This window comes from Giraffa tippelskirchi, chromosome 13, assembly GCF_054371585.1.
Source record: "Giraffa tippelskirchi isolate mGirTip1 chromosome 13, T2T-mGirTip1v1.2.pri, whole genome shotgun sequence".
In the NCBI taxonomy this organism is placed as follows: domain Eukaryota; kingdom Metazoa; phylum Chordata; class Mammalia; order Artiodactyla; family Giraffidae; genus Giraffa; species Giraffa tippelskirchi.
Genome location: NC_137287.1, coordinates 60509928 through 60530032, shown reverse-complemented (window position 1 = coordinate 60530032; position 20105 = coordinate 60509928). Strand labels below are relative to the sequence as shown.

Below are 20105 nucleotides of genomic sequence, written 5' to 3'. Positions count from 1 at the left end.
TCTCAGCAATTTAAAAAAAAAAAGGAAATTACTCAGATTACAGTTTTTTGTCCACTATGGAATCAAACTAGAAACTCATTAGTAACTAACTAGTTATGTGTGGTAAAGCTGATAACAGCATCAGTTCAGTCGCTCAGTTGTGTCCGACTCTGCGACCCCATGGACTGCAGGCTTCCCTGTCCGTCACCAATTCCTGGAGTCTACTCAAACTCATGTCCATTGAGTTGGTGATGCCATCCAACCATTTCACCCTCTACCGTCCCCTTCTCCTCTTGCACTCAGTCTTTCCCAGCATCAGGGTCTTTTCCAGTGAGTTCATTCTTTGCATCAAGTGGCCAAAGTATTGGGAGTTTCAGCTTCAGCATCAGTCCTTCCAGTGAATATTCAGGACTGATTTCCTTTAGGATGGACTGGTTGGATCTCCTTGCAGTCCAAGGGACTCTCAAGAGTCTTCTCCAACACCACAGTTCAAAAGCATCAATTCTTCAGTGCTCAGCTTTCTTTATTGTCCAACTCTCACATCCATACATGACCACTGGAAAAACCATAGCTTTGACTAGACGGACCTTTGTTGGCAAAGTAATGTCTCTGCTTTTTAATATGCTATCTAGGTTGGTCATAACTTTTCTTCCAAGGAGCAAGCATCTTTTAATTTCATGGCTGCAGTCACCATAACAGCACAGATGAAATAATTTTTCTACATTTGAAATTGGTCGTTACTAACAATAACACATTTTTTATCAAGTTGATTTCCTTGAGTTATCACTACCTATGTCACACAAAATGGGTCTCATGGATTCAAATACATTTGGAAAACCCTGAGTTAAACAAACATGTTTCTTTACTGCATGATTTCTTAAGAATGTTTAAAATATTTTTAACAATCATTATAAATATTCAAGGGGTTTAGTACCCTAAACCTACCTGGAGCATCTCAGGAGACTACAGAGTACATTAGGGAAACTTTGGACAGCATTTTAGGAGAGGTTGTGAAAGTTTTTTCAGTGCTGTCATTGAAAGGAACCATGCCATGAACAACTTAAACATTAGTATGTCTCTTTGTATTAATTACTGACATATATAGGAAGAATATACATTTGTTTGACCCAAGTTCATTTCCGTAAATTTGTTTTAAGGAAATAATTATAAATGTACTTAAATTTATCTACAAGAATGTTGCATTACACTATTGTTTATAGTAGCAAAAGTTCATAAAAAGTTCCATCAATAAGAATTGGGGAGGTTTTAGTATAATTCATAAGTACTATGTAGCCTTTAAATTATACCATAGAAAGAAAAATAAGGACATGGAAAATATTCATGTTAGCCAGAATAAAAGCCAAATTATTAAATGATGTGACTAAATCTGTTTGGTTTAGAAAATATGCACAGAAAAATATTGGGGAGATAAATACTAAAATGTTGTACTGTGTTGTAAGTTTCATACAACAAGCTTTTTGTTGTCAAAATTTTAAAGGTAAATGTCATGTAAACCCAAACCAGAAAATATTTAGAAAATGTTAAGCTATTTGTATGTGGCATTTATTTAAATATGTAGCATCTCCTGATAAATATGAGTTTTGATAAATTAACTTTCATGTATCTATCTAAAAGGAATAACATTAAATATATTGAAGTTTTCAGATAAAATTTTATGGTTGAACATAGAAGATACCCTGTGATAAAGCTTGACATCTAAAGTAGACTAGTTTTTTTTTTAGTTGAAAGTATAGTTGATTTATAATGTTGTGTTTAGCTTTTCTTTTTTTTACAGTGACATTTTTAAAGGTGTTCCACATATTAGGTATGTAATGTTTTCTTTAATAGGATTGAAATGTTGTCTTTGTGGGTTTTTATCATTATTATTATTACAGATGCTTCTATCAGACTTTTCCCATCACCATATTGAAATGGCATGTACCCTACTGGAAACATGTGGAAGATTTCTTTTCAGATCTCCAGAATCTCACCTGAGGACCAGTGTACTTTTGGTAAGGGCTTGAGGATACTAGCAAGAGCTTGAAGTTCTTAATTTACTCCAGGGGTTAAAAATTTTGACCAGTGCCTGTTACCTTGCTCAACCATTTAAACCTTTTTACCTAAACAAGAACTCCAGCCATTCCTGAAGAGCTATAGGAAATTTTCTCATTTGGCTATCAGTGAGCTCACACTATTGTAGAGTGGGATTGAATTCAAACCCAGATAACTTTTGATAAACTTAGAGCCATCTTTCTGAATGTTCTTGGTACATTGTTACTGTGCCATAACCACATATATGATGGAGCTTAAATTTTTAAAATTAAACATAAGCTTAAAAAATTAACTTGGAGGAGAAGATATTTCTTAAGCTAATTAGGATGCCAAAATGGCAGTCAAGTTTATTAACCAATTAAGTTATGCTTATTGGTAATATCCATGCATTCACTTGGAGCCTTCACAGGGGAGACAGTGTGGTGTGGGAGGGATATCAGAATTAGTGTCAAAGAGAGCACTGGGTTAGGAATCCCTGGACATAGACTGTCATTGCATCAGTGTCGCTTTTGTAGAAGTGCTGATTGTGTCTTTTTCTCTACGTGTGTTATTTTTTTAGAATCTACTTATAAGCTTGACAACTTCTCTGACAATGATATTTAAAATGAAAAAACATAGTAATTTATTTCTCGTAGACAGAAATATTAATGTGACAAGCATTAATATTTTGTCTAGTAGACAAAAATATTAATGTGAAATCATGGAGTTGACTTCTGCATTCTTTTTAGGCTTATTCAAATGAATAATAATCATTCCAAGTTCAAATTTTTATTTTAACATAGGAAAAACTCTTCCTCCTCTTTGGCTCAAGCTGATATGGCTAAATGAGAAACTACATATTATAATGGAATAGAGATGCCAAGAAAGATTAGCTTTTAAAAGTGACTATATTTTGTTTGTAATACTGAATTGTCTATGTTTACTGTTTGCTGGGGAAAGTTTACTGGTCATGGTATGGATGCTTATCCCATTGCTGCAAACCAAAGTCCTTCTTGCTTGACTGGCTTTCGTGGCTCAGTGTCTTGTAGCAAGAGCAGCCAGCCTTATCATTGATTGTCTTGCTTTCTGGATAGGAGCCTTATTTATCATATAACATTTTGGGGGCTCCTCCTGTGTGTCAGGCACTGAACTGCAAGGATGATGTTCTTGCTGATTGCCAGGGGTTAGTACAAAGAAACAAACATAGTTGCCATTAAAGTGGTCCCTGTCTAGTGCTAATTCCAGTATAGTGTTCTACGTGTTTTAACAGGGAAAGGTGTGCAGAGGATGTTATGCACTTATAGAGAGAGTACTTTAAGCTAGACTTAATGAGTCAGAAAGGTTCTTCCCTAATAGCTGCTTGGTATTCGCTGAGTGCAGACTCTTGTCAGACCCATGGGATATAAAAGTGAAAAAGATAGTCCCTGGCCTCAGGGAATTTATAGTCTTATAACTCGGATGAGTAATTAGACAATTGAAATACACAGAGGGGGAATGTGATCTAATACTGTGGGTCAGTATACGATATGTGTCTACATAGGAGAGGTGCTTCATCTAGTCTTGGTATGTCAAGAAAGCTTTCCTGAAAAAATAGTATTTATTTTAGAGACTAACCTGAACCTCAAAGGCAGAGAAGATCATGTCCACCGAGTTGGTGATGTCATCCACCATCTCATCCTCTATCATCCCCTTCTCCTTGTGCCTTCAATCTTTCCCAGAATCAGGGTCTTTTCCAATGAGTCAGTTCTTTGCATTGGGTGGCCAAAGTATTGGGGTTTCAGCTTCAGCATCAGTCCTTCCAGTGAATATTCAGGACTGATTTCCTTTAGGATGAACTGGTTGGATCTCCTTGCAGTCCAAGGGACTCTCAAGAGTCTTCTCCAACACCACAGTTCAAAAGCATCAATTCTGTGGCACTCAGCTTTCTTTATAGTCCAACTCTCACATCCATACATGACCACTGGAAAAACCATAGCTTTGACTAGACAGACTTTTGTCAGCAAGATAATGTCTCTGCTTTTTGATATGCAGTCTAGGTTGGCCATGACTTTTCTTCCAAAGAGCAAGCGTCTTTTAATTTCATGGCTGCAGTCACCATCTGCAGTGATTTTGGAGCCCAAGAAAATAAAGTCTGTCACTGTTTCCATTGTTTCCCCATCTATTTGCCATGAAGTGATGGGACCGGATGCCATGATCTTTGTTTTTTGACTGTTTAGTTTAAGCCAGCTTTTTCATGCCCCTCTTTCACTTTCGTCAAGAGGCACTTTAGTTCCTCTCTGCTTTCTGCCATACGGGTGGTGTCATCTGCATGTCTGAGGTTATTGATATTTCTCCCAGCAGTCTTGATTCCAGCTTGTGCTTCCATTGAGCCCAGCATTTCACATGATATACTCTGCATTTAAGTTAAATAAGCAGGGTTACAATATACAGCCTTGACATACTCCTTTCCCAGTTTGGAACCAGTCTGTTGTTCCACGTCTGGTTCTAACAGTTGCTTCTTGACCTGCATACAGATTTCTCAGGAGACAGGTAAGGTGGTCTGGTATTCCCATCTCTTGAAGAATTTTCCACAGTTTGTTGTGATCCACACAGTCAGAGGCCTTGGCATCATCAATAGAGCAGAAGTAGATGTTTTTCTGGAATTGTATTGCTTTTTTGATGATCCAGTGGATGTTGGCAATTTGATCTCTGGTTCCTCTGCCTTTTCTAAATCCAGCTTGAACATCTGGAAGTTCATGGTTCGTGTACTGTTGAACCCTGGCTTGGAGAATTTTGAGTATTACTTGCATATGAGATGAGTGCAATTATGCGGTAGTTTGAACATTCTTTGACATTGCCCTTCTTTGGGATTGGAATGAAAACTGACCTTTTCCAGTCCTGTGGCCACTGCTGAGTTTTCCAAATTTGCTGGCATATTGAGTGCAGCAGTTTCACAGCGTCATCTTTTAGGATATGAAATAGCTCAACTGGAATTCCATCACCTCCGCTAGCCTTGTTCATAGTGATGCTTCCTAAGGCCCACTTGACTTCACATTCCAGGATGTCTGACTCTAGGTGAGTGATCACATCATTGTGATTACCAGAGTCATGAAGATCTTTTTTGTGTTGTTCTTCTGTGTATTCTTGCCATCTCTTCTTAATACCTTCTGCTTCTGTTAGGTCCATACCATTTCTGTCCTTTATTGCGCCCATCTTTGCATGAAATGGTCTGTTGTTATCTCTAATTTTCTGGAAGAGATTTCTAGTCTTTCCCATTGTATTGTTTTCCTCTATTTCTTTGCGCTGATCACTGAGGAAGGCTTTCTTATCTTTCCTTGCTGTTCTTTAGAACTCTGCATTCAAATGGGTGTATGTATCCTTTTCTCCTTTGCCTTTAGCTTCTCTTCTTTTCTCAGCTATTTATAAGGCCTCCTCAGACAACCATTTTGCCTTTTTGCATTTCTTTTTCTGGGGGATGGTCTTGATCACTACCTCCTGTACAGTGTCACGAACCTCCATCCATAGTTCTTCAGGCACTCTGCCTATCAGATAGATCTAATCCCTTGAATCTATTTGTCACTTCCACTGTATAATCATAAGGGATTTGATTTAGGTCATACCTGAATGGACTAGTGGTTTACCCTACTTCCTTCAATTTAAGTCTGAATTTTGCAATAAGGAGTTCATGATCTGAGCCACAGTCAGCTCCCAGTCTTGTTTTTCATGACTGTATAGCGCTTTTCCATCTTTGGCTGCAAAGAATATAATCAGTCTGATTTTGGTATTGAGCATCTGGTGATGTCCATGTGTAGAGTCGTCTCTTGTGTTGTTGGAAGAGGGTGTTTGCTATGACCATTGTGTTCTCTTGGCAAAACTGTTAGCCTTTGCCCTGCTTCATTTGTACTCCTCAAGGCCAAATTTACCTGTTATTGCATGACTCTTGACTTCCTACTTTTGCATTCCAGTCCCCTGTGATGAAAATGACCTTTTTTTGGGTGGTAGTTCTAGAAGGTCTTGTAGATCTTCATTGAACTGTTCAGCTTCAGCTTCTTCAGCATTACTGGTTGGGGCATAGACTTGGATTACCATGATATTGAATGGTTTGCCTGGGAAACGAACAGAGATCATTCTGTCATTTTTGAGATTGCACCCAAGTACTGCATTTTGGACTCTTTTGTTGACTATGAGGGCTGCTCCAATTCTTCTAAGGGATTCTTGCCCACAGTAGTAGATATAATGGTCATCTGAATTAAATTTGCCCATTCCAGTCTATTTTAGTTCACTGATTCCTAAAATGTTGATGTTCACTCTTGCCATCTCCTATTTGATGACTTTTAACTTACCTTCATTCATGGACCTAAGATTCCAGGTTCCTATGCAGTATTGCTCTTTACAGCATTGGACTTTACTTCCATCACCAGTCACATCCACAACTGGGTGTTGTTTTCATTTTAGCTCCATCTCCTTACTCTTTCTGGAGCTATTTGTCCACTCTTCTCCAGTAGCATATTGGGCAGCTACCAGCCTGGGGAGTTCATCTTTCAGTGTCATATCTTACTGCCTTTGCATACTGTTCATGGGTTCTCAAGGCAAGAATAGTGAAGTGGTTTGCCATTCCCTTCTCCAGTGGACCATGTTTTGTCAGAACTCTCCACCATGACCTGTCTGTCTTGGGTGGGCCAACACGGCATGGCTTATAGTTTCATTGAGTTAGACAAGGCTGTGGTCCGTGTGATCAGTTTGATTAGTTTTCTGTGATTGTGGTTTTCATTCTGTTGGCCCTCTGATGGATAAAGATAAGATTGTATTTTCAGGGATCATTTCTATAGTTTGTTACTAGAGAAATTTCTCTGAACATGTAGAGCACCCAGATGCTTATGGGATGATATAAAAAAATATCCATATTTATTTGGGAACACATATAACCTTTTAACTGGTTTGCATTTAAAATTATTCTTGGCTGATGTTAAAAGTAGTTTGGTGTGTGTTCTAGGGGAAGTGGTTCTGAATAACAGAACAGTAGTCTGCATAACAGGTTGAAACGTGTTGATTTAAAACTGGGTTATGTATGTACAAATGATAAGTGATGCATTCCTTTTGTTTTGTTCACAGAACCTAAAAGGAGTTGTCATTATCTCTAGCCCTTTTCAACAGGGAATTGTTCTGTCTGGAGGAGCCAGCATTAAATAAGCATTCACAGATTGTAGAATAGATGTCAGGAGAGAAGCTAGGCTACAACTCATACACTTTATCAGATTCACAGACAAGTGAAACAGTTGTGAACCTTGGTATACCCATAATTGAACTTATGAAGAGCGAAACTTCTCCCCAGTATGTGATGGCTTTACATGTATAGAAACATGGACCATGGGAAAGATTTAAATGATTTTTTTTTAAATTAATTTATTAATTTGTGTATTTGTAAACGTTAATTGCAAACCTCCCATACATGCTAGGCCAGGCACTGATTAGGTGATGAGTTTGTGAACCTGCTGCAACCCCTGCCCTTCCTGAATTTACAGACCCACTGTCTTTCCAAAATGGGAAATCTTGCCTCCATCTGCCACCCCCTGCCACCCTAGTCCAGACACCTTCTTAAAGCTCCTCATGCTTCCCTCTACATGCTTCAAACTCCTGTTCCTACCAACTTCTGCAGAGTTTGGTCTCACTGAACCTCTCCCCACTTGGCACTTGGAGCTGATCTCGTGCCATTTCGTCCTGGCACCATGCTGGCCTGCATTTACTTCCTGCAGCAGATCCTTCTGTTTCCTCATTGCCTTTTTGTCTGGCTGTTGCTTCTGCCTCAGCTGCTCTCAACCTTTGTCATCCTTCAGAGCACAAACTTCAGTGTCACTTTCCCGGAGAGGCTGTCCCTAACCTATCCTGACTAAAGTGGGCTCTTACTACTCTCATTATTTTCTTTTGTAACACTAATCATACAATTCATATTTAAAAGGTTAGTTTATTTGTTGGCTTGTTTGTTCTGTCTTCCTGCAGCAGACTCTTAGGCTTCACAAAGGTAGGAACCATGTCTCTCTTGTTCATTGGTGACTTCCAGCAAGCATAGTGCCAAGTTAAGTGCCAAGTAAAATGTTTGATGAATGGATGAATAAACTCAGTAATTTTAATTCTTACTATAGTGCTGTTTTAAGAACTAGGAGTGCTGTTTGAAGATCTTCAACTGGTTCATCTGTGGTTCTCAACTGGCATGTGGTGGGTATAGGTGAAGGTTGCTGCAGAACATCCCACAGTGTACAGAACAATTCCCACTCCCACCAGACAAAGAACTTTCCAGTCCAAAATGTCAGTAGTGTAAGGCTGAGAAGCCTGAAGTAGATGATGATTGACTGTTTTAATAACCTCCTTGAGCCGATGCTGAGGTCACTGGATGAGTTGTAAGACATTGGAAGGCTTTTAATTTTCTTGTCTGTAGAGATATGTCAGATTTACCTGGTACAACATTGGATGGCCCAAGCTCGATGAATAAAGTTATTCTCAACTTTTGTCTCAGCCCGTAACTTCAGTCACTCATATATAAGCCTTGTTTTATGTAGAGTTCATGTAGTTTGGCAGAGTTATAAGTAAAGTTAAATTTGTAGCAAAGTTCTCTGAGTATTTTATTGGACAAAGCCTAAGACCAAGCAGTTATGAAATAATTTGTTCTAAAAACATGACTAGTGATACAACAGTTACTATGCTTGTATACTCTTAGAAATACCTAGTAATTATTTTTTTTCCCTTTTCTACCCCTTTATCTTGAAACCTTATCCCCGAAAGGGCACCTTTAGTTAGGAACAAAGAAACCTTAGAATGAAAATATTTTGACTGATTTAAGCTTTATATATTTTAGGAACAAATGATGAGAAAGAAACAAGCGATGCATCTCGATGCAAGATATGTCACAATGGTGGAGAATGCATATTACTACTGCAACCCACCTCCAGCTGAAAAAACAGTGAAAAAGAAACGTCCTCCTCTCCAGGAATATGTCCGGAAGCTTTTGTACAAAGATCTCTCCAAGGTTACCACCGAGAAGGTAAATTTTAATGAAGTAGAATGGTAGTCAACTTGAGATTTGTGGTAGTGCTGAGCTTGTATATTAATAACATTCAACCAAATTAATCATTTTTCATCCTAATGATAATTGTACTGATTGCAGTTCACTTGCTCTGTAGCCTTGGACCAAATTGTTTCAGGTCAAGAACATTTATTTCAGTTTTCCTAAATCAACTCAGTTTATCAATTGCTTCAGTGCCCCACAAAGTATAGATAAGAAATGTAAGTAATTTACAGTATTCAAATCTTGTAAATGGAGAAATTGAAGCAGAGCTATTAAAGTCTTGACAGTGGAGTGATTGATTCCATATAAGTCATCACAAGAGGGAATTTATGTGATGATACTTAGTTTATGGGACATACATTTTGTTTTCCTTTTTAACCTAATTAAAATGGTAATTCTCTTCTGTATTTACTGTTAATGCTGTGTATATTTGAAACTATTACTTAGTCTCTAACACTCGGTAGTGAATTTACCTTTAAATATTTTGCTTCAGTACAGGGGTTCTTAACCTTTAGTAGGTTTTTGGAGGCCCATGATCCTCTGACATTTAATGATTTTAAATCTCTGGACCTAACTGTATTTTTCTGGAAGAGGGTCTATAGCTTTCTTTAGATTCTCAGCAGGGATTGATTTCCAGGAGAGATTAAGAACCACTGACCTGTTAGCTTAATTATTGTAGTTACCTCATTGGAACCTTCACTTTTAAGTAAGACATGTTGAATAAACATTTCTTGGTCAACTCACAAGTTGAAACAACATGGTATGGGACTTTTTTCTTTTCAGGAAAAAAAAATAAAGCAAATTAAATTCTGGACAGAGGAAACCTATGGATAAGAGGCAAGGAATAATACATGTGTCATAAATGGCTGGGGTAGAAGGTGATGAGGAATGATAGTGCAACTTTGAACATCAAAACCACCTTCAGGGAGCCAGAGACAGTAGTTGTTTAAAAAAATAGGATTTGAAAGGGGCTTCAGAATTGGCTAAAAGTTTGAAAAGTATGGAATGTTTATGCATTTGAGATGACATTAACATTTCCATTGAAGCTGATACAAGAACATACTTAGTGCTTGAAAGATGGATTGTGGGTATAGAGTAGAGGTAAAAGGACTACTTTACAAGCTGCTAACAGTATCTGTTTTCTTTCAGAATAAATCTGGAAAGAACTAGATGATAAGTAGAGCTCTGCTGATTATCTCATTACCAGTAGTTTTTTTAAAGTAATAGCTAACTTCTATGGGGTGCTTGTAATGTGCCAGGCATTACTTTGCACACTTTAACTTGTCTAACCCTTAGAGCAGACTTACGGCCTAAGTGCCTGTCATCCCCACTTTACATGCAAGGAAACTGTGTGTCAGTCTTGATGTTGTGTCCCCATCTTACTACTTAAGTGATCTTTTAACCCATTGATCTTGAGTTTATTTCCTTATTGGGCATTTTTCATTTATATAAAGAAGTGTCTGAGATTATTTACATCAAATGATGCACAAAAGAAAACATTATTTTTGTTAAGTCTTGGGTATTTCTTTCAGTGACCTGAGTATGAGTGTATACTGTTAGCTTGATTGAAACCCTGGAAACTCGAGGAAATTTGAGGATATTATGAAAGATAAAGGGAAAATGTGAATACATTTTGCCAGTAATTAGAAAAATCTTATTTTTCCTATCTCTAAAATGAAGCGGCTGGTAGAGAATCTCTAAAGTATTTTCTATTTCAAAAGTTCTGTGACTGTACAGTCATAATAAAATATCTGTATTATTGGATATGTTGGGCTACTTTGTGCTTATATTAGTAATTTAAATAAAATACTCTTCATTTAGGTTTTGAGACAGATGAGAAAGTTGCCTTGGCAGGATCAGGAAGTGAAAGACTATGTGATTTGTTGTATGATAAACATCTGGAACGTGAAATACAACAGCATTCACTGTGTAGCCAACCTCTTAGCAGGACTAGTGCTCTACCAGGAAGATGTTGGAATCCATGTTGTGGATGGAGTTTTAGAAGATATTCGATTAGGAATGGAGGTAACGACTTGCACCAAATTGAAATCTGTGGACAATTCAGACAGCTTTTAAATCCTATTATTGAAAAATAAGAATTTGAAAGCCTTCCTTTCCCCATATGGTGTCATTTACTATTACTGTTTTGGAAATAGTGATTTCTTAATAAACCCTACTTGTGTCAGATTTTCTAGTCTCCTCTCAGGCTAATGCTAAAATATTTTTTGCCTCTTTTTCTCAATCCAGTTAAGGTTATTTTAGAAGAATATAGTAAATTTTTATTCTTTCTGGGTCACTGTTGGAGTTCATGTTATAGGAACTCATAAATTTATTAATTAGAATGGATACTTACTTGATAAGAATTTCTATAAGCAGCTTCCTCTTTCTATAAGCTTATTTCCTTAAAATTCATTGATTACAGAGAAAATAAGTTATAAAGGGCTGATACGGAGAATTACGTTTTAACTTTTTTCATAAATTATTAATTCATTTAACAGTTTAGTATTAAATTTAATATTTAACATGTTCTATTTACTAAAACATTTTGAAGATAGACATTTCCTGCAGAGATAAAAAAGGATACCTATTATTAGAAAAGAAGAAAAGAACCCATTTAGTTTTTCTCTGTTCAGTGAGTGATGTTGTCAAGTGACAGAGATGATTTTTAGCTCTTCTCAAACATATTTCTGTTCATTAATGGAAATCTGCTTTCTTTTTTTTTCTTCCTGCTTTAGGTTAATCAACCTAAATTTAATCAGAGACGTATCAGCAGTGCCAAGTTCTTAGGGGAACTTTATAATTACAGAATGGTGGAATCGGCCGTTATTTTTAGAACTCTTTATTCTTTTACTTCATTTGGTGTTAACTCTGATGGCTCTCCAAGTACACTGGACCCTCCTGAGCACCTTTTCAGGATTAGACTGGTGTGCACTATTTTGGATACCTGTGGCCAGTACTTTGACAGAGGTTCCAGTAAACGAAAACTCGATTGCTTCCTTGTGTATTTTCAGGTATACAAATTAAAATATGCAGTTGGGCATCATATAATGCATTGCTTGTGTTACAAAATCATTCAAGCAGTGGAAATTCCCTGGTGGTTCAGTGGTTAGGACTCTGCACTTTCACTGTGGAAGACTCAGATTCAGTCTCTGGTTGGGGAATTAAGATCCTGCAAGCCACACAGTGCAGCCAAAAAAAAAAAAAATCAAGGAAGAAACCATTAGAGAAGAATACTGTAGCATTCATATATTATGTATAAGGTATATTCATAGATTAGATTTATTCTTGTAAGGATGCTTAGCTTTGGATATTTTAAATATGTGATGTGTTCTATGATAAACATTCTGACTGCATTTTAAGTTTTGTGATTAATCATTACTTTGGGAAATTATTTTGGTACAGTTTATAAATTTGGTATAGTATGGGTTATTTTGTATTTAGTACAGAAATTCGTGAATTAAGTGTAATATTTTTCCATTTGATGATGATATTCTCACTCATCTATGTTCTGGTTTTATATCTAAAATTCTTCTTTCTAAATTTTTTTTAAAGAGAAAAAAAAAATCCCATCATTAACACTACAAGAAATGTTTATTCATTTTTTGTTAAACTCTTGGGTTGTGCTTTCCACGTCTTTAAGTTACTCATGTTAACTTGTGATTTAGAGCAAATACAGTGTAAATTAAATCAGATACTAATACAGAGATATTTCTACAACTTCTTTTCAGTTTGTGTTCCAAAAGTTAGCTTGTAGGTTGGTTGTTTGGAATCCAGTCACTATTTCCCATTAAATGCAATGTTATAAGTGCTGTTAGGGGGGCTAGCTCCCTACTGAGTTCTTCAGATGTTACTGAAATAAAGTACCAATGGTAGCATTCAGTTCTGTTTGATCATTCCTTTCTATATAATCTATTGTTAGAATTGTTTTCATTTATCCATTGATGAAGAAAATAAATTTAAAACTACAACTTGAAGTATCAAAAATACATCCACATAGTAGCTGGGGTTGGAGAAGGAAATGGCAACCCACTCCAGTGTTCTTGCCTGGAGAATCCAAGGGACGGGGAAGCCTGGTGGGCTGCCGTCTATGCAGTCGCACAGAGTTGGACACAACTGAAGCAACTTAGCAGCAGCAGCAGCAGCAGTAGCTGGGGTTAGGTGGGGGTAACTACTCTTTGGGGAAGAGCTGTTTTTTCACTTTCTTCTACCACTGTACCTTTGCATTAAAGGATAACTTGTTACTTCCTTATTTTCTGAATTGATGAGCCAGCAATGGCGAGGTGGTGTTGCAGATTTGTGACTCAGATTCCTTGTTGCATGGAAGGAATGCCTTAAATTGGAGACAGCCTGTACTGAAAACAAATTTTGCTGCAGAATGTCAGATGTCACTGTCAGTGTCCAAAAGCAGGACTCCTTTCGGAAGAGTATCCTTCTTTGCACTCACTCTGACATCACTGACAGAAAAGAGCCATTCAGAGATACTCAGAAGTAGGAAGAGACAAAAGTATTCTCCACATGATTAACAGCAGGACTGTGTGGCAGGCATATACTTAGAGCATGGAAGTAAGAAGTGGGTGAGGCCTGGGAGAGGTGGTCAGTGCTACCTGTAACAGCGTCCAGTTATGTACTGGAAGTCAGATAGAAAGATCCCCTGCAGCATTGCTTCTAAACTTCAGTGTGCACACACATCGCCTGGGGATATTTTTACAGTGCACACTGATTCAGCTGGCCTAGGGTGGGGAGTCCTAAGATTCCATATGTCTAACAAGCACTGAGTTCCCACACTTGGAATAGCAAAGATCTAGAACAAATTGGAGAGGATGATTAAACACCCAGAGAAATAGCTGTTTATATACAAGTAAATTTGTGGGTTGTGCTTTTTAGTTAAACTTGAGAATTACAGGTACAAAATAGAGCAAAGGGGCCAGGCTAGGATATGAGAGGGAATATATCTGAACAGTGCCATATACACAGTAGATGTTCAATAAATGCTTGTTGATTTCTGATTTTTATATATTCAGTAACCCTGTCTTCAGATACTTTGACTCTTTAAAATATCAAAGCAGGTAGTATAGAGAAAATAAGTTAACATTTATCAAAACCATGGCCTTAAATTTGGTTGTTTTTGTAAAATTAAATACTTAAGCCCTTTTTGGGGTGTGGGAATGGAGTTTCTACCTGGTTTCAGTACCTGAAAATGTATTTGGTGTTTATTTATAATTTTTCCTTGCTTTTAAAAAAAATTATGACAGATACAGTAAAAAATGTATTTAAAGTTACCAAATGGCTTAGAAACAGCCTAGATGGAGGGAAATAAATGTGTTATGATCATTGCTATTGACCATTAATAAAAATGTAGGTGTATTGTACAGCTCTTTTTAGCTTAGTTGTTATAACTAGGTGAAGTCATAATACAGATTATTATTTTAAATATTTTGTTATTAATTTCTTATAGCTAAATTTATTTTTCATTTGTTATCAGCGTTATGTTTGGTGGAAGAAAAGTTTGGAGGTTTGGACAAAAGACCATCCATTTCCTATTGACATAGATTACATGATCAGTGACACACTAGAACTGCTAAGACCAAAGATCAAACTCTGTAATTCTCTGGAAGAATCCGTCAGGCAGGTACACGACTTGGAACGAGAATTCTTAATAAAACTAGGTAAGCAATTAATTACAGAGAGAAAGTAAAGATGGTATTTGGCAGATTGTTTCTAGGATTTGCTTTATGTTTTCAGTTAGCTTTTACTTTTTGTATACTTTTAATTTTTTGATGTTGAGTGTTACATAATAGTGTTAGGTAAGATCTGGGTGGCTTACTTCTTCATTAAATAATCCCAAATTAGAGGAAAACAGTCATGTAAAACTTGAAGCAGATGATAGTGATGGAAAAACAATCCTGTTAGCCTCTCTTAATTTTATAGTTTTTGGTTGCTAATTTAAAATTCTACTTTTGATTAAAGCATCTCATATATAGTATATATTTTCAACAAACACTATTTCCTAAGACAGAGCAGGCTTGACACTATATAAAGGGAGTGCCAGTTAGAAGTTTGAAACTGTCCTACAGAATTTCAGACCCTCGTCACTGGGGTAGTTGTCTCTGTTTCTAAAGACTAGAGGACACGTGAGAGGCATGCTGCAGGAGAATTGGTCTCTTTACTTTCTCAGTGTCCTTCAGCTATTGTTCTGGAAGAAGAGTTGGTAAGGAACTGTATGAGCTGACTAGCCTTGCCAGTGGAAATAATTGGAATTAGGTGGAGCCTTTCCAGTGTGGTTTGCTTGCTGATAGTTCTTAGCATGTTGTAGTCATTTCAAAGTGACATGATTTCAGCCTATAAATTTAGTATTTTATTAGGAGATCCTTACCATGACCAGTTGTAATAATTGTATAAATTTACTACGTTGCATATCTGAGAAACCACTTTCCATGGCAGAGGCACTGGTGATTCTTTTCCTCTGAAACTATTTTTTTCATATTACATCCAGCATATTAATAGGGTTTCTTTCTCCAAGGCAAACCCTTTTTTGAAGAATGTGATTGCTATTATCTATCTGAGCATTGCTTTAATGATGCTACTGATTTTGTAACTATTCACTTTCCTACTTACCAACCCATAAAGACACATGTGGTTCTTTTTATTGTTTAACTTTGTCCCAAGTAATCCACTTTCTTTTCCTTTTCAGATTTCTAATTGTATATAGTGATTATTTCAGGCAGATTGTTTATCTACTTGTTTATGTCATTTACTTCATATGCTTTGAAATAGTCTTAGTCTTGTTACCCAAAGACTTAAGAATGAATGGCACTCCTTGTATAGTGGACATAAGGAAATACTAATTGGATACCCAGTTTGGTAGCAGTAAAGAGAGCGGTATGATTTGTCCCTTATAGAGCGAAGAATTAAACAACTTGAGGCTTCTTTTGAAGAATCTGTCCTTCATTAGAACGTGGAAAGGAAAAAAATAGGCCATCATTTGCAAATGCAGTTCTAAAGATTGTGTCAACTAGGATCATTATGCTCCCAAGTAGACCCGTTTTCCTTCTATTTTAGAGTTTAAATATCAGAGAGAAGATACACATGAATAAGTCTATATTAAATCTGTTTCCTGTTGCTAAACCATAAGATAATACAGCATTTTGCCTTTGGTAGTTTTTTGTTTTCAAGCACTTGCAGATTTATTATCATTCTAATTTTATAGCAACCCAGTGGTAACTTAATAGAATTTTCTTATATTTAAAAAACCATTTTAATATTATTAAAAGTAATAAAAATGTTCATGGCAGAAAATTTGAAGAATGCCAAGAAAACAAAAATCACTGTTATTCCGTATGCAAGGATAATCATGATATTAACATTTTGATGCATGTTCTGTTTAAAATTTTTTTCACATGTTTGCAGTTTTGCAGTTTTATAAGGTAGACTTTTTTCTATCTAATATATTATGAAATTTTCTGACAAAATACTTTTCTAAATCTTTAAAACAGCTGTCTTATTTTCCTTTGTGTGAATGCATTAATTCTGTTTGACATTTGGGTCATTGCTAATTTTGCATCACTATAAACAAAATTGTTACTTTTTGTGTATCTTGATTTTCTCAAGATAGAGAGAATTACTAGCTCTGTGACATTCTCTTTAAGAACAAAACCAACATGGTAGTAAGCAATGTAATATAATTCTGGTTTGGAAGTTCTAGATTATATCATAAGGAACAGAAATGGAGGTAATAAAAATGAAACAAGTCATATGAATAAATTGCTTATGCAACAGAAGAGTATATTTTATAAATTAGAAATAAAATTAGCAGAATAAAATGCCCAGAAGTCACCCTAGTTAAATACAAAATGATTTAGTGTATGATGAAATAGGAGTCTTAAAATAGGATAAGAGCAACAGGTGAGCATTTGGGAGGAAAATTGATACAGAGCCATATCTTATATCATCAAACTCCAGGTGTATTAAAGAGTTAAATATTTATTTTTAAAAAGTTAAAAATAGATCTGATCATCAGATATTTGGAGAGGTGTTAATTTTTCTAAATTTTAAAATGATACAGGAAAGCAGGCATACGTTGACATATTTGGGTGTTTAAAACTTTTGTACAATGAAAAAAATAAGTTTGAAGTGAAAATAGCTCCTGTGCCAAGGTATCATCACTTACATAAAGAGCACAGGCAAATTGATCAAGTAGAACACCCAATAGATGAATGAATGTAACATGATCAAATAAGTGAGGGCAAGAAGAGTTGGTATTTTTATTAAGTACTATCTATTTCCCAAAATTAAAGTGGAAGGTATTGTTCATACCTTCAAAGGAGTTAGGTAACACCCAAATCCAAACACTGGGTTAACAGATCGAGCCAGAATTCAGACTGCTCTTTCTGACCTACTGGGTGTGTGGGGAAAATGCTCAGCATGTCTAGTTGAGCAAAGAAATAACAGATGAAAACCATTTGGAAGAGAGAGACTGTTACGATTATTACTGAGGCACTAAAGTAACTCACATTCAAGAGAACAATATTTGACTTTGATCCCAAGTACACTTCATTCTGACCCATACTGTAAACATTTTGCTGTTTAGGTTTTACATTTTATTAACGCCATGTCCTTTATATGTACATTTTTATCTGCCTTGCTCATTTTAGACGGAGTGTGTCCTAGAGGTCAGCAACTGAATAGTTTATTATCCAGCTTAGCAAATGCAAAATATGTTTATAAACTGCTTTTGAAACTAACTTGCAATGCAAATGAAAATGTGTTAGAAATAGTAGTATTTTCCTTACAAATTATGGCTGTCAAAACAAAGGTACTTACCACTACAGTTCTTTCCATGACACATATTTTAAAGTGGCTACAAAAAAAGGTGTAATGATATATATTAGGCCATGTCAATTTATCAGTGCTGTGATTATTTTTAGGTTTATATGGTCCTGATTTTTAATTTTTTGCCTTTGATAACATAAAAGCCCAGTATTTTGCTTCCGTCCAAATAAATACATGAATAAAATAGTGAGTTAGTGGTATCAATCGGAGACAGCAGCTTTTTCTATCAGTATTATTATTTTTTTTCAAAATAGATCTGAGATTCATCCATTTCTCCTCACCTTTTTAATTTTCAAACTTGATTGTACATTGTTTCATCACTTTGTAGTCTCTGTTTTTGTCAGTTCTTAATTAATTGCTTAGACTTAAGACACTGGAGTAATTTTTTGCTCTTGTTGATTGTGTTAGTTTTTCAGACTTTCTGGACTTCAGTATACCTCATAAAATGAGAGGGCTAAATCCCATCATTACTAAAATTTCTGTCTGCTTTAATTGTGTAAGATTCTGTAAATAAACAAGGGTTTACTAAACACCTACTGTGTATTTATCAATATATGGCGTCTAATAAGTTTTGAATATATAAAAGAAGTTTTTTGTTCTCAAAGGCCTTATACTGTGACATAACGTTTATTGAAATCATTAGGAAAACCATCGCATGGTGTATCTTTAAATACAAAGTGCTATGATCAATTCTCCAAGTAGCTTTAGGAACAAGTAGGAGGAAAAGTAATACTCATTGAGTTTATGCAGGAAAGGAAACTTAGACTGAATTTGAAGAATGTATAGGATTTAAAAGAGCATATTGAAAGATATTCTATATTGAGAAGGAATTTGATGAGCAGGACCCCAAGGAAGTATGCTTTATGATACAGAAGAGTCTGCCCCAACTATGGGAGAAGGCTTGATTAAGACTCGGAAGTGTGGGGAAAAGTCGGATCAGATGAAGCTGTGGAATGTGCACCTTCAAAGTAGAGTGTAGTTTGCATCTCAGATGATAATAAAGAAGAATTTACTAGGCAGTGAGATGTGGATGAACGTGGGAGGTGGCCCAGCTTCACCCCAGGGAGTTGCCTCTGGAGGAGCACACTGTTGGGAAGGAAAAAACAGCTCTGTGATGACACACGTGTTAGAAGTGTCACCATGTATCTGCCTCCTCTCAGTCTTAATTTGCAGATATTCAAATTAATAGCCAAATGTGATTTCTGCATTAAAGCAATGTAATTTTATTGTATCTTTAAGTTTTTAGAGATTCTTGAAATGCCATTTGATAAAATATGTGACCACGGTTGCCTTGTGTGTGGCTAAAGCTGTACATATGTGCTGCTACTGTTTGTTCATCTGAGACTGAGATAGTTGAAGCTCTGAGAAAGTAAAAAAAAAAAATTGTGGGTTTTTTTTTTTTTGCTAGTTTTTAAGAAATGTATCTGTGCTCCTTTGTTGAAATAAAGGACTAATTGTTTAGTTTTTTAAATGGTTCTTAAAATAGCTTTAAATTCTGTTCTTAATTTAGTGAACTGAGAACATGACTGTTGAATTATCTTCATATGTACTTTAAATGGTATAATATTCACTGTGGAAAATTTGCCTTTATCTTGTTTTGTAAAGTCTTTTTCTACTTTCTTCTCACTTCAAGGCCTAGTAAATGACAAAGACTCTAAAGATTCTATGACAGAAGGAGAAAATCTTGAAGAAGATGAAGAAGAAGAAGAAGGAGGAGCTGAAACAGAGGAACAATCTGGAAATGAAAGTGAAGTGAATGAGCCAGAGGAAGAGGTGATGACTTTTATTTATAGCAGATAGATAACATTTGTGCAAGAGTATTTGGGTTATATGAGCCAAAATTTTCTTTATAAAAGAAGATCTTCCTCTTAGTTTTATTAGGGTAAATGTAACTAGTAGTTTATGTCTATTGTAAAACTGCTGGATTATTAAGAGGGGTTTTTTATGAGTAAGAAAATACTGATCATAGGATTTTAAAAAATTACTATTATTAAGAGCATTTTTAAAGAGCAGTTTTAGGTTCACAGCAAAATTAAGGGGAAAATAGCAAGATTTCCTGTATATCACCTTCTCCTGTCTACTCACACAATCTCCCCCAATCAGCATCCCCCACCAAAGTGGTACATTTGTTATATGAACCTACAGTAACACGTCATAATCACCCTAAGTCCATCATTTACATTATGATTGACTCTTGGTGGTATACTTTCTATGAGTTTAGGTAAAA

The 20105-nt window shown here is 35.9% G+C and overlaps 1 protein-coding gene and 1 pseudogene across 8 annotated transcripts in view; both read left to right on the top strand.

Annotated features, from left to right (window-relative positions):
* Positions 1–20105, top strand: part of UPF2 (UPF2 regulator of nonsense mediated mRNA decay) — a 90672-nt gene that overhangs the window by 46426 nt on the left and 24141 nt on the right. For all 8 annotated transcript variants that reach the window (XM_081554087.1, XM_081554086.1, XM_081554088.1 and 5 more), the window contains 6 exons: positions 1875–1991; positions 8840–9025; positions 10871–11074; positions 11785–12060; positions 14532–14715; positions 19512–19651. In XM_081554087.1, the coding sequence (XP_081410213.1) occupies positions 1875–1991; positions 8840–9025; positions 10871–11074; positions 11785–12060; positions 14532–14715; positions 19512–19651 (1107 nt within the window). The remainder of the gene's footprint in view (positions 1–1874; positions 1992–8839; positions 9026–10870; positions 11075–11784; positions 12061–14531; positions 14716–19511; positions 19652–20105) is intronic.
* LOC145533635 (small nucleolar RNA U3) lies at positions 6788–6893 on the top strand (annotated as a pseudogene).